General features: G+C 34.2%; 1 protein-coding gene and 1 long non-coding RNA gene across 3 annotated transcripts in view; both read right to left on the minus strand.

Moving 5' to 3' along the window:
* Positions 1–12732, minus strand: part of LOC149481782 (uncharacterized) — a 270870-nt gene that overhangs the window by 239842 nt on the left and 18296 nt on the right. The gene's annotated exons all lie outside the window — the stretch shown is intronic.
* Positions 1098–11296, minus strand: LOC149481804 (alpha-N-acetylgalactosaminidase). 2 transcript variants are annotated; one of them, XM_089704834.1, is made up of 10 exons: positions 11172–11296; positions 10376–10524; positions 9595–9769; positions 9106–9280; positions 8657–8739; positions 7988–8146; positions 7411–7623; positions 6382–6510; positions 1355–1430; positions 1098–1261 (listed from the first exon to the last, which is right to left on the minus strand). In XM_089704834.1, the coding sequence occupies exons 2-10, from the start codon at positions 10522–10524 to the stop codon at positions 1182–1184; spliced, it is 1239 nt and encodes a 412-aa protein (XP_089560960.1). In that variant the 5' UTR covers positions 11172–11296; the 3' UTR covers positions 1098–1181. The 2 variants fall into 2 exon arrangements, with proteins under 2 accessions (XP_089560960.1, XP_089560961.1); XM_089704835.1 differs by lacking the exon at positions 11172–11296 and adding an exon at positions 10979–10993.

Raw genomic sequence — 12732 nt, forward strand, 5'->3', positions numbered from 1 at the left:
CCAACTTTTCTTATTAAGTTTGTAAAATAAAGCAAAAACTATGTTGATTTTGAGAACCTCAAGTTACATCAATAAGTAAGTAGATACTAAATAGTTACGTGTACCTACATTAACTGTTGCCTGTAGGTATCAATAGTTACTATCAATATACATGTATTATAGAGTACCTACCTAATCTATGAATTAACAAGTGCATAATTTATTTCATTGTTTCGGCTTCAAAGAAGAATTTCGCAGATGTTTTTCTTGTAAGTACCTAAGTATATAAATTTTAATCCATACTTAATATTATAAATGCGAAAGTAACTCTGTCTGTCTGTTACTCAATCACGCCTAAACTACTGAACCAATTGGTACGGAGATATTTTGATACCCGAGAAAGGATATAGGCTACCTTTTATTGCGAAATATGTACCACGGGCGAAGCCGGGGCGGACCTCTAGTATTATATATTTTAATTTTAATATTTTAGTACAGCACGAGGAAATAAACCATATAAATTAATAAGAACAAAGCTTTGTTACCATAATATTAAAGATGTAAAGATTTACTACATCGGCCTATTTATCAATGTTATTAGACCTATCTTCGGACTTTAGTACTTTGTCAGTCGTAAAGATAACGAAATGTATTTCCGATTGACAGATTTAAGTGTGGTTTCGCAAATATTATGCACTTTGGACTTCGCTTTATAGTTACAGTCCTATAGTTAGACAACATAAATATTTTTAATACCTACAGAACAGATTACCTACAACACGAATCTATGCTGTGTAGAACTGGAATTATCCATAGTATGTGTATTGTAGTTTCAGCGAAATATTTTTATGGTCACGATTTACAGAAGTCATGACTTTAGAATAATAAAATTCTATACAATCGTATTAACTATATATTGAATCTATACATAGCTACCATAAATTAACATCATTAGAACTAAGTATGTATTAATTTTTTTATGACAAAACATATCTGAAATAATATGAGACATGCTTGAGCCTTGAGACATGTGAACATTATCTTTGCAATTAAGTGAGTTCCTATCTTTATACACACAGGAATAGGATGCGAAATGCGAAATAAAAGACTGTAAAATATAAACTTATCTCAATAATTTATTTCAAAATTGTGATTATGGTTTATGTTGATTGTACTTTAGAATTATAAATTTACAATAAATATCATGTTAAAATATAGATGATTTCCGCGGACCGTTTTATTTCATTATTTTGTCCCGGTACAAACTTATAGAACTTCACACCTGTAATTAACAATAATATTTATAATTATTACACATTTCCTATCACTTATTCTATTATGTATTACTATTTATTTTTGAGTGCTTAATAATTACCTGATGGATTCACACGAGTTTCGAATTTATCGTCATGGCCCTTAATGTTCCTTATATTTTCTTGGTCAAATAACTCCTGTAAAATAACATTTATTGCAATAAAAATTCCTAAAACTCAAAATTAAGTAGATAAGTTGTTATCTGTCAAAGTATCCTTAAAAGTTAATAAAAACCTTCATTGATTGGAAGATTCAAGTAAGTAGTAACCATAATCAAATCACCAATGCAATGTCACCAAACTTAATAAAATAAAATTAATTAATTTCTTCTCTTAACGAATCGAAAAAAAATATATTTCGAAATCGAATCGAAAAAAATTATTATCGTTAACGTACGTTTTATTTATTTTCTTAATATTTTTAAACTAGGATTATTATTTTACATTATTAACTATCTCACTCAATTTTCTATTTCATTAGTTTTAAAGTTTTTACTTATTGTTTCTTGCACTGAATATGAGATTATCACAATAATTGTTTACAACTTTAAATTCAAATACCCTCATTATATTTATTTTTTTATTAATATGTTATGAGCAATTTTTTCAGTGTAAATATTCGATGTCCTGGATACTAGCAATTTGATTAACGGTTGGAACCAGTGTTACCATGATGTAAAAATATAAATAAATTTTCTTTTTATTTTGTGTTGACACTGGCTGGTACAGGAATTAGCTGAGAATAATATATTATTTTATTATTTAGTAATTTGGTTTTTCTTTTAAATAGTTAAGATATATATTTGATTTTTTTTTTTTTTTTTTTTTTTTTTTTATCTAATTTTATTTACTTATTGTTATATTTATTTAGTTATATTTTATAAAAATATATAATATTTTTTTTTGTAGTATACAATATTATGTCGTCTAACAGTAGTGCGTTGATTAACGAAGATATTTTCAACACAGATAGCGATGATCACTCTAGCGATAGTAGTTACCATAGTATTTCCCCTATTCCATTAAACGAAACTCTCATATCCCAATTTTCGAATGTAGTAAAAAACTTTAACGTGATTCATATAAATGCTCAAAGCCTCCCAGCGCATTATTCTGATTTCTTAACTTCTTTCGATTGTAGTTGCATTCACGCCATCGTTATCTCTGAAACTTGGCTTAAGCCATGTCTGCCTTCTACTGCTTACTCTCTCCCAGGATTCAATATTATAAGAAACGACCGCGTTGGTCGAGTAGGTGGTGGAGTTGCAATTTATTTAAAATCCAGCATCACTTATTCGGTCATATCTGCTTCACCGCAACCTTCTCCAGTTGACTCACTTGAACATTTATTTCTTGAAATAACATTATGTCATCAAAAAATTCTCTTGGGTGCACTGTATAGTCCTAATCTTTCTGTCGACTATTTTTCTTATTTTGATCAATTACTCGACAAATTTACACCTTCTTTCCAACATGTGATCTTAATGGGGGACCTAAATACTTGCTTGATAAAGAATGATCACAGGTCGAAGAAACTTCTATCAACGATTGACTGTTACAATATGAACATCCTCCCGCTGAATGCCACCCATCATTTCCCTAACTGCTCCCCTTCCCTTCTAGATTTAATTATAGTGTCCTCTCCCGATTACGTGGCCAAATTTGGTCAATGTGCAGCCGAAGGCTTTTCTTACCATGACCTCATCTTTGTCTCATACAAAATCCGACCTCCGAAGTATAAGCCTAAAGTAATAATACAGCGCAATTTTAGTGGGATGGACATAGAAAGTCTCGTCGAGGAAGCAAAAAACTTGGATTGGTCTCTTATTACGAACGCTGATGATATTGATGCTAAAATAAACTTATTTAACTCCTTTCTTCTTCGACTTTATGATAAACATGCCCCATTTCGACCCATTAAGCTCAAACATTTACCGGCGCCGTGGCTGACGCCTGAACTTAAGTCACTAATCAATAAAAAAAATCGTGCTAAGGCTTTATTAAAGGCAAATAATTCTCCAGCTAGTCGCGAAAGATACAGAACGATTCGCAACCGCTGTAGTACAATGTGCAGGGACGCGCAACAACGACACATTCATGGCTCAATTGAAAACGGAGACCCAAGCAAAGTGTGGAAATTTTTAAAGTCTCTCGGTGTTGGCAAACCTTCTCCTTCTTCAATCCCTTCTAACGTTAATATTGATTTACTTAATACTTTTTTTTGCTCTTCTCCTTTACTTGATCCGCATTTAAAAAAATGTACTCTTGACCTTCTTTCTAACACTCCTCTTCCTAATTCTCCTCCTTTTTGCTTCAGTCAATTTACTGTGAGTAGCGTTAGGAATGCTATCTTATCCATTGCCTCTAAATCTGTTGGTTGTGACAACATTGGCCGTAATATGATCATTCCTATTCTCGACACCTTAACTCCCACTTTAACTCACATCCTAAATTTCTCCATTACGTCCTCTCAGTTCCCAACATCATGGAAAGATGCCCATATTATCCCACTTCCTAAAAAAAGCAATCCTTCCGCATTATCTGATTTCCGTCCAATATCCATTCTTCCTTTCCTATCCAAAGTTCTCGAACGTCTTGTCCATAACCAGTTAACGACCTTTATAAACTCCCACAGTCTTTTCGATCCCTTCCAATCCGGTTTCCGTCCCGGTCATAGTACGGCCACTGCCTTAGTTAAGATCACCGACGATATCCGAATGGCAATGGATAACAAGCAACTTACTCTCCTCACATTGATTGATTTTAGTAATGCGTTTAATTCTGTAGATCATGATATTCTCTTAAAATTACTTTCTTCTCTTAATATTTCCGATACTGTAATTAGCTGGATGTACGACTATCTACGAGGACGCCGTCAACGTATCTACAGTAATGACTGTCATTCATCTTGGTGTGATGTCGTTGCCGGTGTTCCTCAAGGCGGTGTACTGTCTCCTCTTTTGTTTTCTCTATTTATTAATTCCATCACTCATAATATTTCCTCTTTATATCACATGTACGCAGATGATCTGCAAATATATACTCACTCATCATACGAGAATTTGCCTGATGCAGTACGTCAAATCAATAAGGACCTTGAATCAATAATAAAATGGAGCAAAGCACACGGAGTGAATATAAATCCAGCTAAGACACAATCAATCATAATCGGAAGTCGACATTTCATAAATAAAATTGACTGGGTCACCATCCCCAAAGTTATTGTTGACGGTGTTATTATCCCTTACAGCTCTAGTGTCAAAAACCTAGGAGTATACTTCGATCAGACTCTTTCATGGACACAGCAGCTTCAAGAAGTGCGAAAAAAAATGTTCGGTTCCTACGGTTCTCTCAGACGTTTACGTAACCTTCTTCCCATCCCCACTAAAATTGAGTTGGTACAAGCTTTACTTCATCCAATCCTCGATTATTGTGACTGTGCCTATCCCGATCTTAATGAAAACCAATTAGATGCTCTCGAACGCCTACAGAACCTCGGCATAAGGTACATATTCGGTTTGCGAAAATATGACCACGTATCCCAATTCCGTACGAAACTCAAATGGTTGCCAATACGTTCTCGACGGAATGCACGCATACTTCATCTTCTTTACGGCATATTGTTTGACGCTAGAACACCGAACTATCTTAAGGAAAGATTTATATTTCGTCACTCCAACAGCTTGGTATTGAGATCTCCTTACTCCCTTTCTCTTCTAATTCCATCTCATCACTCTAACTTCTACCATCACTCTTTTACTATGTACGCTATTAATCTTTGGAATTCGTTGCCAAATTCAATCAAACATGCACAAACCATATCTACGTTCGATAGTTTGGTAAAAAAATATTATCTTTCGTTATAAATTTATACATATATTTATTAGTTATTTTTATATATTTTAAATTTATGTATACTATTAAACATTGTATGTATTATTATTACATAATATGTACTTAGGTATATATATTGGTGTACTATATATATATATATATATATATATATATATATATATATATATATTTATATATACATGTATTTTATTTTATTTATTTATTTATTTATTTTTTTAAATATTAAGTGCTCTTTTGCTCACACCTCCATAAATGTATTCTTCCAGCATTTTCCAATATCACAGGTTGTCTGGTAGAAATCACTTGTAAGTGATAAGACCGCCTTTTGTACATTGTTCCTATGCGCTGTTTTCTTCTCTGTTATTTTATTTGGTGTGCAATAAAGAATTTATTATTATTATTATTATGTTTCTCTTCTCCATAATACTCGGGTACCACCAGAAGGACAGTACCCGGATCTTTGGAAGGCTTACGTGGGGACACGGATCCAACACGCAGAGGCCCTTTCGAGACTTTTAATGTGTTGTGGGACACCAGCCGCAGCCTGCCCATGACTGCACTATAGAGATACAGCCCTAGGCAGTCCGCGGCCGATGTAGGACTATTGCAGGGTATGGAAATTTAATAATTGGGCTATGGATTGGGATGCTAAATGGACTGGTACTGGGGACTATGGGAAACTATGGCACCTGCCTTTCTACTAAAAGAAAGTAAAAATATGTTGGCAGGTGGTGACTCGCCCTCTCACTGTATGGGCCCCCGAAATAAGTCACTGCAATAGTGCGACAAGGGGGCAACATATTGTGAGCAGCTAAGGGTGGAGAGGCGTCCCTGGACTTTATACTACGATCACGCGCTCCCTGAGGGTCCAGCATCACGTGCCCACTCGCCACTTACGATTCGCATCCACCCTTCGAGCTAAAAGCTCTCGCGACTCCACTCTGGCCGGCCGGTTAAGGCAAGCCAGAGGTGGGGGTCCTGTCTTCGTCAGGCTTCACTCCGACCGGCCGGTGAAGGCGAGCCGGAGATGAAGACAGGGGCCTCCCCCGGGAGCACTCGGTTCCCGCGGGGTCGCTACTCCCCGACACCCCGCCACAAGGTGTCCTGCGGGTTGACTGATTGCACGGGTGGAATATCTGTTGTCACGTAGACAACAGATATTTCAACCGCGGGCGATGGGGTCGTCACATCCCTACGCCCTTATTATTATTATTATTATATTTAAAAAAAATACCTGAACGATATAGTTTTGTTTAGGTATTTTCATGTCATCAAATGTAACTTTTAAAGTGTAAGGTGCGCCGTCATCTCGCCTGTTCACAAACGCCACAGCAAAGCCCGTTGAGAGCTCTCTGGTCCATATCTAAAAGATTTAATCATAATGTACTTACTTATATATTTATAAAGAATAGAAAAAATTCGATCACGAGGCGGGACTCGAACCAGCATCCTTTCACGCCAATCCGGGGCGGATGCTTCATGCTTGACCAATTCAGCAACTCGTGACCCGCCAGATATAATATTTGTAAAAGGTTTTTTTATTATTTATAAATTTACTAGCGGTCCGCCCCGGCTTCGCCCGTGGTACATATTTCGCAATAAAAGGTAGCCTATGTCCTTTCTCGGGTATCAAAATATCTCCATACCAAATTTCATGCAAATTGGTTCAGTAGTTTAGGCGTGATTAAGTAACAGACAGACAGACAGAGTTACTTTCGCATTTATAAAATTAGTATGGATATTTATAAAGCATTTGAATGCCATAAAACCAAAAATATTAATATACTTTTTTATTTAATAATAACTAGACACAGAATATCTTAGAAGCCTTTACGTCATGCTCTCCGAGTCTTGGTAGGAAAGTATTATGGCAGAAGAAAAAATAATAATTACAATTTGAGGCAATAAAAATACAATGCATTTTATTCATTTGAAAGGTTTACTATTTAAGACGTTAATGATATAAATTTTGAAAATAGAAAATAAATTTTCAAAACTTCCGGGCTCGATTCCTACTGAGAACTATATATTATATAATATTTTTAATGATTGACTATTATTTTTATTCGCGTCATATAAATTCTGTTCCTAAAAAGAAGGACGTGTTAGTTACTCCACTTATAACTCGAGAACGGCTGAACCGATTTAGCTGAAAATTGGCAGGGAGGTAGGTAGTTTAGAGCCAGGAGAAGGACATAGGATAGCTAAATATGTACCACGGGCGAAGCCGGGGCGGACCACTAGTATTACATAAAATACTTACCTCACATTTAGACTTGCTCCACACCCTCAAGCCTTGCTTTCCCAACTCATCTTGATCTACTTCGATCACCTTAGAGTTTAGTAGAATCTGTTTAAATTCATCTTTTATAGTATCAAGGTCTACACTCATCATCAATGGTGCAGCCAATATGGACCAAACAGCCATTTGAACACGGGCTTGATCTTCCGAGAGACCAAAGTTTCCGATTAGCAACTGAAACAGGGAATATAAATGTTGTAAAGAGAATTCGTCGTTTTATAAATTTTAATGTTAGAATTTTTTTTATAATTGTACGTTATTGCTATGGTAGGCACTTCTTCTGTCTTTAATAAAGAATATTAATGGCCGGCGTGCTTCTGTATAATATATTAGGATTAGCCAATCTATCAGTTAAATCATAATAAATTCTTATATTCTGTAAATGACAGTAACTAATAATTCCAAACAGGTAGACAACTCATGAATGAACCGAAATAAAAAATAAAAAAAACTACCGTTTTATATATATTTCAGTAGCAAATTCGATGACTCTAATTAAATAACATATTCCCAATCACCTATTTTACAAAATACCTACCATATCAGGATCATTCCAATGCCCTGGACCAGCAAAGCTCGCCAACTCCGGTCGGTCAGCGAACCAATCCATTATACTTGTTAGAGAAGCCCAAGAGTCCTGAATGTCATCCGCATTCCGCCATAGATTGCAGTGCTCCTTAATGGAAGCATAGTCTGGCTGAAGTCAAATTAGTAAATAATTATTTTTCACAAAAAAATGCCATATAATAAAATGGCAGGCACTAAAATTTTCAATTAGAAAGAATCGTCAATCTTCAAAATCGGTTCATCCAGCCATAATTTCTGGGGTGACAATTGACAAACTCAAAAAAAAATACAGTCGAATTGAGGACTTCCACGTTTTTTTTTAAGTTAAAATATTAAAAAAAAATGATTAGATAGGTAGGATAAATTAATTTAGTCGTAAATAAGAAAGGAGGAGATTAATTTAATTTAAATTACGAATACTAGGCCTTTCACCACTTGCTGATAAATGATAATGTGCTGTTTGACACTTCTTGACGTTATTTTTCATACACTATCTCAAACTTAATTTGCATAACAATATAATAAGCTAAATGAAAAATATTTTGAAGTAGAAAAACCTGCCGTAAAGCTTTTATGACTTCGTTTGAAAAGTAAACTCCTTTTAAAATGTAATAGCAAATCATAATTTCCTCGTCTTCACCTTGTCTTGGTAGGCCGGCCAACTACACGAGTACACCATTGGTCGACCACTTTCATTCATCATTCTACCAAATTCCGGATAGCCTGAAAACAATAATTATTATAAGCGGGTATTTTTACAAAAAAATAATTACGACTGAAATTAATATGATAATTTTCATAAAACGATGGTAACTAAAAGCATATAAGTATGTAATTGATTTTACTTTTAAAGCAAATTAGAAGGGCATACGTATAAGATTTTTCTTATGTTTTGCACAAGTGTACAAAAATTTCTACGTTCTTATTTAGTATCTAGTTACGCTACGCTATCCAATGTTCAGAAACAACATAATTTACTAAAATTCTATGGTCTCTAGTAATTCCGTTCCTAATTCCTATGATGACTGTTAATTTTTATTTTTTTTTACTCTGTAACCAAGGTTTTTTGTATGAACTTTGGGTAATTACCAGTATCCATTTTCGATACTTCAACATTGCAGCCATCCAGTTTGATATAGTCGACGCCCCAACCCACAAAAGAGTCGATGTCAGTTTTTTCATGCCCAAGAACACCTGGGTATCCCGCACACGTTTTATTCCCGTAGTCTTGGTATAAGAAGAATTTTAAGCCTTTGTTGTGTAACTGAAATTTATATGCTAAAATTCATAGATATCACAAATATCTCAAATCTTTTTCTTAACGAGTAAATTAAAATTATTGTAAATGGATAGTTATGATGTCATGTGAATTTATTTGGTTTTGTTTCATAATCCCTGCATTTTCTCAAACATAAATACTTTTGACCAATGCACGACGTATATAATAATATATTTTTTTAATTATGGCAGCATCCTCCATCTCTATGGAATTTTAATACAAGTAGACCATAGCAAAAAAGTGATCACGACATCTAATCAAAAATTATCCACACTATAACACCAACAACACATTCTTACGTAATCCCCGATATACTTCATGCCGTTCGGGAAGCGAGTCCCGTTAGCGACCAACCGCCCCTCGCGGTCACGATCATGCTCCATCCAGCAATCATCTATACCGACGTAATTGTACCCCGCGGCTAGGTAACCGTCGCTTATCATTTTATCCGCAGTCCGTTTTATGAGAGTTTCGCTGTAAACAATATCTATGTTAACTATGTTACACGACATAACAGGTTGGTACTAATCGTTTATTAATCTGTTTTATTTAATTGTGCTAATGATTTATGATATATACGTAATGTACCGCATTGGTTTTCAATTACTTTTTAATTGTTTTATCATTTTAACATGGAACAGTTTAACTTAGTTACATTTTTTTGCGCCTGTTAAAAAAAATGTAGCATAAAGGAAAAACTATCGCTTCGGGTAAATTTTACAAAAGCTTTTTAATTAATTTTAATAGTGCGAGTCAGAAATACGCTTTTTCCAGATGCAACGCTTTGATATAATACAACCTGTGATACTGGATGATTTATTAGAAAATAGGTGGCGTAGAGGTCTGTCAACTAATCATAAATTAGCAGATAAACTGTCTAAACTTCTATCTTGTGCAGTAATAATAACATTTATCAATCGTAAAAGCGTTGTTTACATTAACATAATAATATGATAATGCTTCTCTATTAAGAAAAGATAAACACTTTCAACTATCTACCCAAATGTATGTTTTTGCTGTTCCTGATCTTATATTGTATAAAACTCCAAAATATTTTAAAACAAAAATGTGAACATTTACCTTATACATTCATCGGGATATTTCTTACAATCTGTAATGCATCTAAACCGCTGCCAGGTCAACCAACCCATAGGCGGAGTCAGAGCCAAGCCATTATCCAAGGCAAGCACCGAACCCACCGTCACGCACAATACCACAACATACTTCATCTGTATTGCATAAATATTACCGCCAATATAAATTACACTTTTTACACCAAGAGACTAGTACTACTACTTTTAGACTTAATAAATATAGTATTCGATTAGTTGTAATCTAAAACTTAAGGCTGTTAAACGTTTAAGTTCAAAGTAACAATCTTCTTCGTGAATAAATTTTAAACGCGTCCTAAACGGACATCACATCAATATACAACTGTTTGAAAATTGCACCCGGCTCGCTGTCGTTGACATCGGCAAGTGTTATTATTAAAATTTAACAAGATAAGTAATTTAACAATATAGTTAAATCGTTACTAGTTTGAATGCTAGTTTAACTGATCATAATGAGAACACGTAGGTAAGTTAATAAATATTAATTAAATGGGTAGTTACTAGTTAGTGATTAATAACACAAAAAATAGTGTTGTCGATGAATCTACTCTGTAAATATGTAACTACCCACTGTTTTACTTTATATTTACGAAGTTCTTTTTCCTCCAAAAACTTTGTCTCTTGCAGGCCTGAGTCCTGAGTTCTGACCGCAACCACAATAATTGACTTTATAGACTGCAACTGTAGAGTCTGTAGACTGCTCTTACAATATTAAATTACAAACACACGTTGATATTGATTGTAAGATTATACAGATTACCTACCTTACAAACGACTCGTTATTATGACTGAGCAAAACGTAATACATGTGTGTTTAAAATTCTACAATATATGCATTTGGAGAAGGTGATAACATGGGAATGTTTTTAAGAACGCAGCACGCTATTACTATTATCTATCTAGTTGGTATCTAGTGAATTTTAGTAGAATCGTGACATGAATAATAATTTGAACTACAAAGTAGGTTTACAACTTTCAATGTATTCCAAATATGAATATTATTTAAATAGGTTAGCTCAAAGTTCGTTTATGAATCAAATGTTAAATTGCTCATCCTATGTGAGTCCTACCTATTTATGCATTGCTCTGTACCTATTACCTGTGGTAATGTAATACTACCCCTACCTTAGAGTATGTATTAGCTTATACAACTAAATATATAAAGGCGAAATTTATGTAAGAAATAAGAATGTATGAATGTATGGTGGTATTTCGTGCGAAAACCACAAAATAAATTTTAATGACCCAGCTTTTGTACCAGAATAACTATATACCTACCTACCTGTCTATACGTGTGCTATTTAAGTTATAGAAATAGGTATATACTTGCTATCGTCCGCGGGTTCGTCCGCGTTTGAAACCGCGCAGCATAGCTAGTAATATAACATGGTACCTTTTGTATACAAGAATCTTATTTTTCTAATAAATATTCATATTTTTAAAGAAAAATGATTAATAACCAGAGATAAATATGAATAATGAATGTAGAACATCTTTACCTTTGTCGTGATAAAGCGTTTTCCAGATCCATAATCACAAAGCTTTCTTTGTCTATTGTTTATGCCGACACGGGCTATTGAACTTACGCACGTATGTTGGTACTTGTAACATGGTTCTACATAATTCCACATCAAAATGTAGATTGGTTAGGCCGTTTTCACATTGTGTGGGAGGACGGGAACAATTTATTAAACATGAAGGTATGTAAATTCTTAGTCGGATTGCGTAATTCAATGATGTTTCGACTTACCTACAGTAATCGGTTGGTTTGATATCTTCAAACAACAAACTGCTGTAATCAACATAATATTATCTTAATTTCTGTAGGAATTTCATTACTCCGGTCGAGTTACTGAGGCGTGGTCATAAAAAGGTCGAAAGTTCAATAAGCTGGACAAACACATTTAAATGTTAAAATTCTAAAACTTAAACATAGGAAGCTGAACAAATTTGTATCAAATAGTGGGCTGACTTTTCATAATTAGTTTAATTAAATTTCACTTTAAATTAAAAAAAAAACAGTCTATATACGTTACTATAATAAAAAATACAGGGAATATTAATTACTAGGTTTCCGCCCGCGGCTTCGCTCACGCAGTCAAAGAAAAACCCGCATAGTTCCCGTTCCTATGGGATTTCCAGGATTGTGTCATTTTCCCGGGATAAAAAAATAGCCTATGTCCTTTCTCGGGTATCAAAATATCTCCATACCAAGTTTCATGAAAATTGTTCAGTGATTTAGGCGTGATTGAGTAACAGACAGACAGACAGAGTTACTTTCGCATTTATAATATTAATATTAAAATTAAGTATGGATTAAGATTT

This window comes from Colias philodice, chromosome 16 (assembly GCF_061535455.1).
Source record: "Colias philodice isolate Cphi_HAF_F1 chromosome 16, ilColPhil1 Martin Lab GWU primary, whole genome shotgun sequence".
In the NCBI taxonomy this organism is placed as follows: Eukaryota; Metazoa; Arthropoda; class Insecta; order Lepidoptera; family Pieridae; genus Colias; species Colias philodice.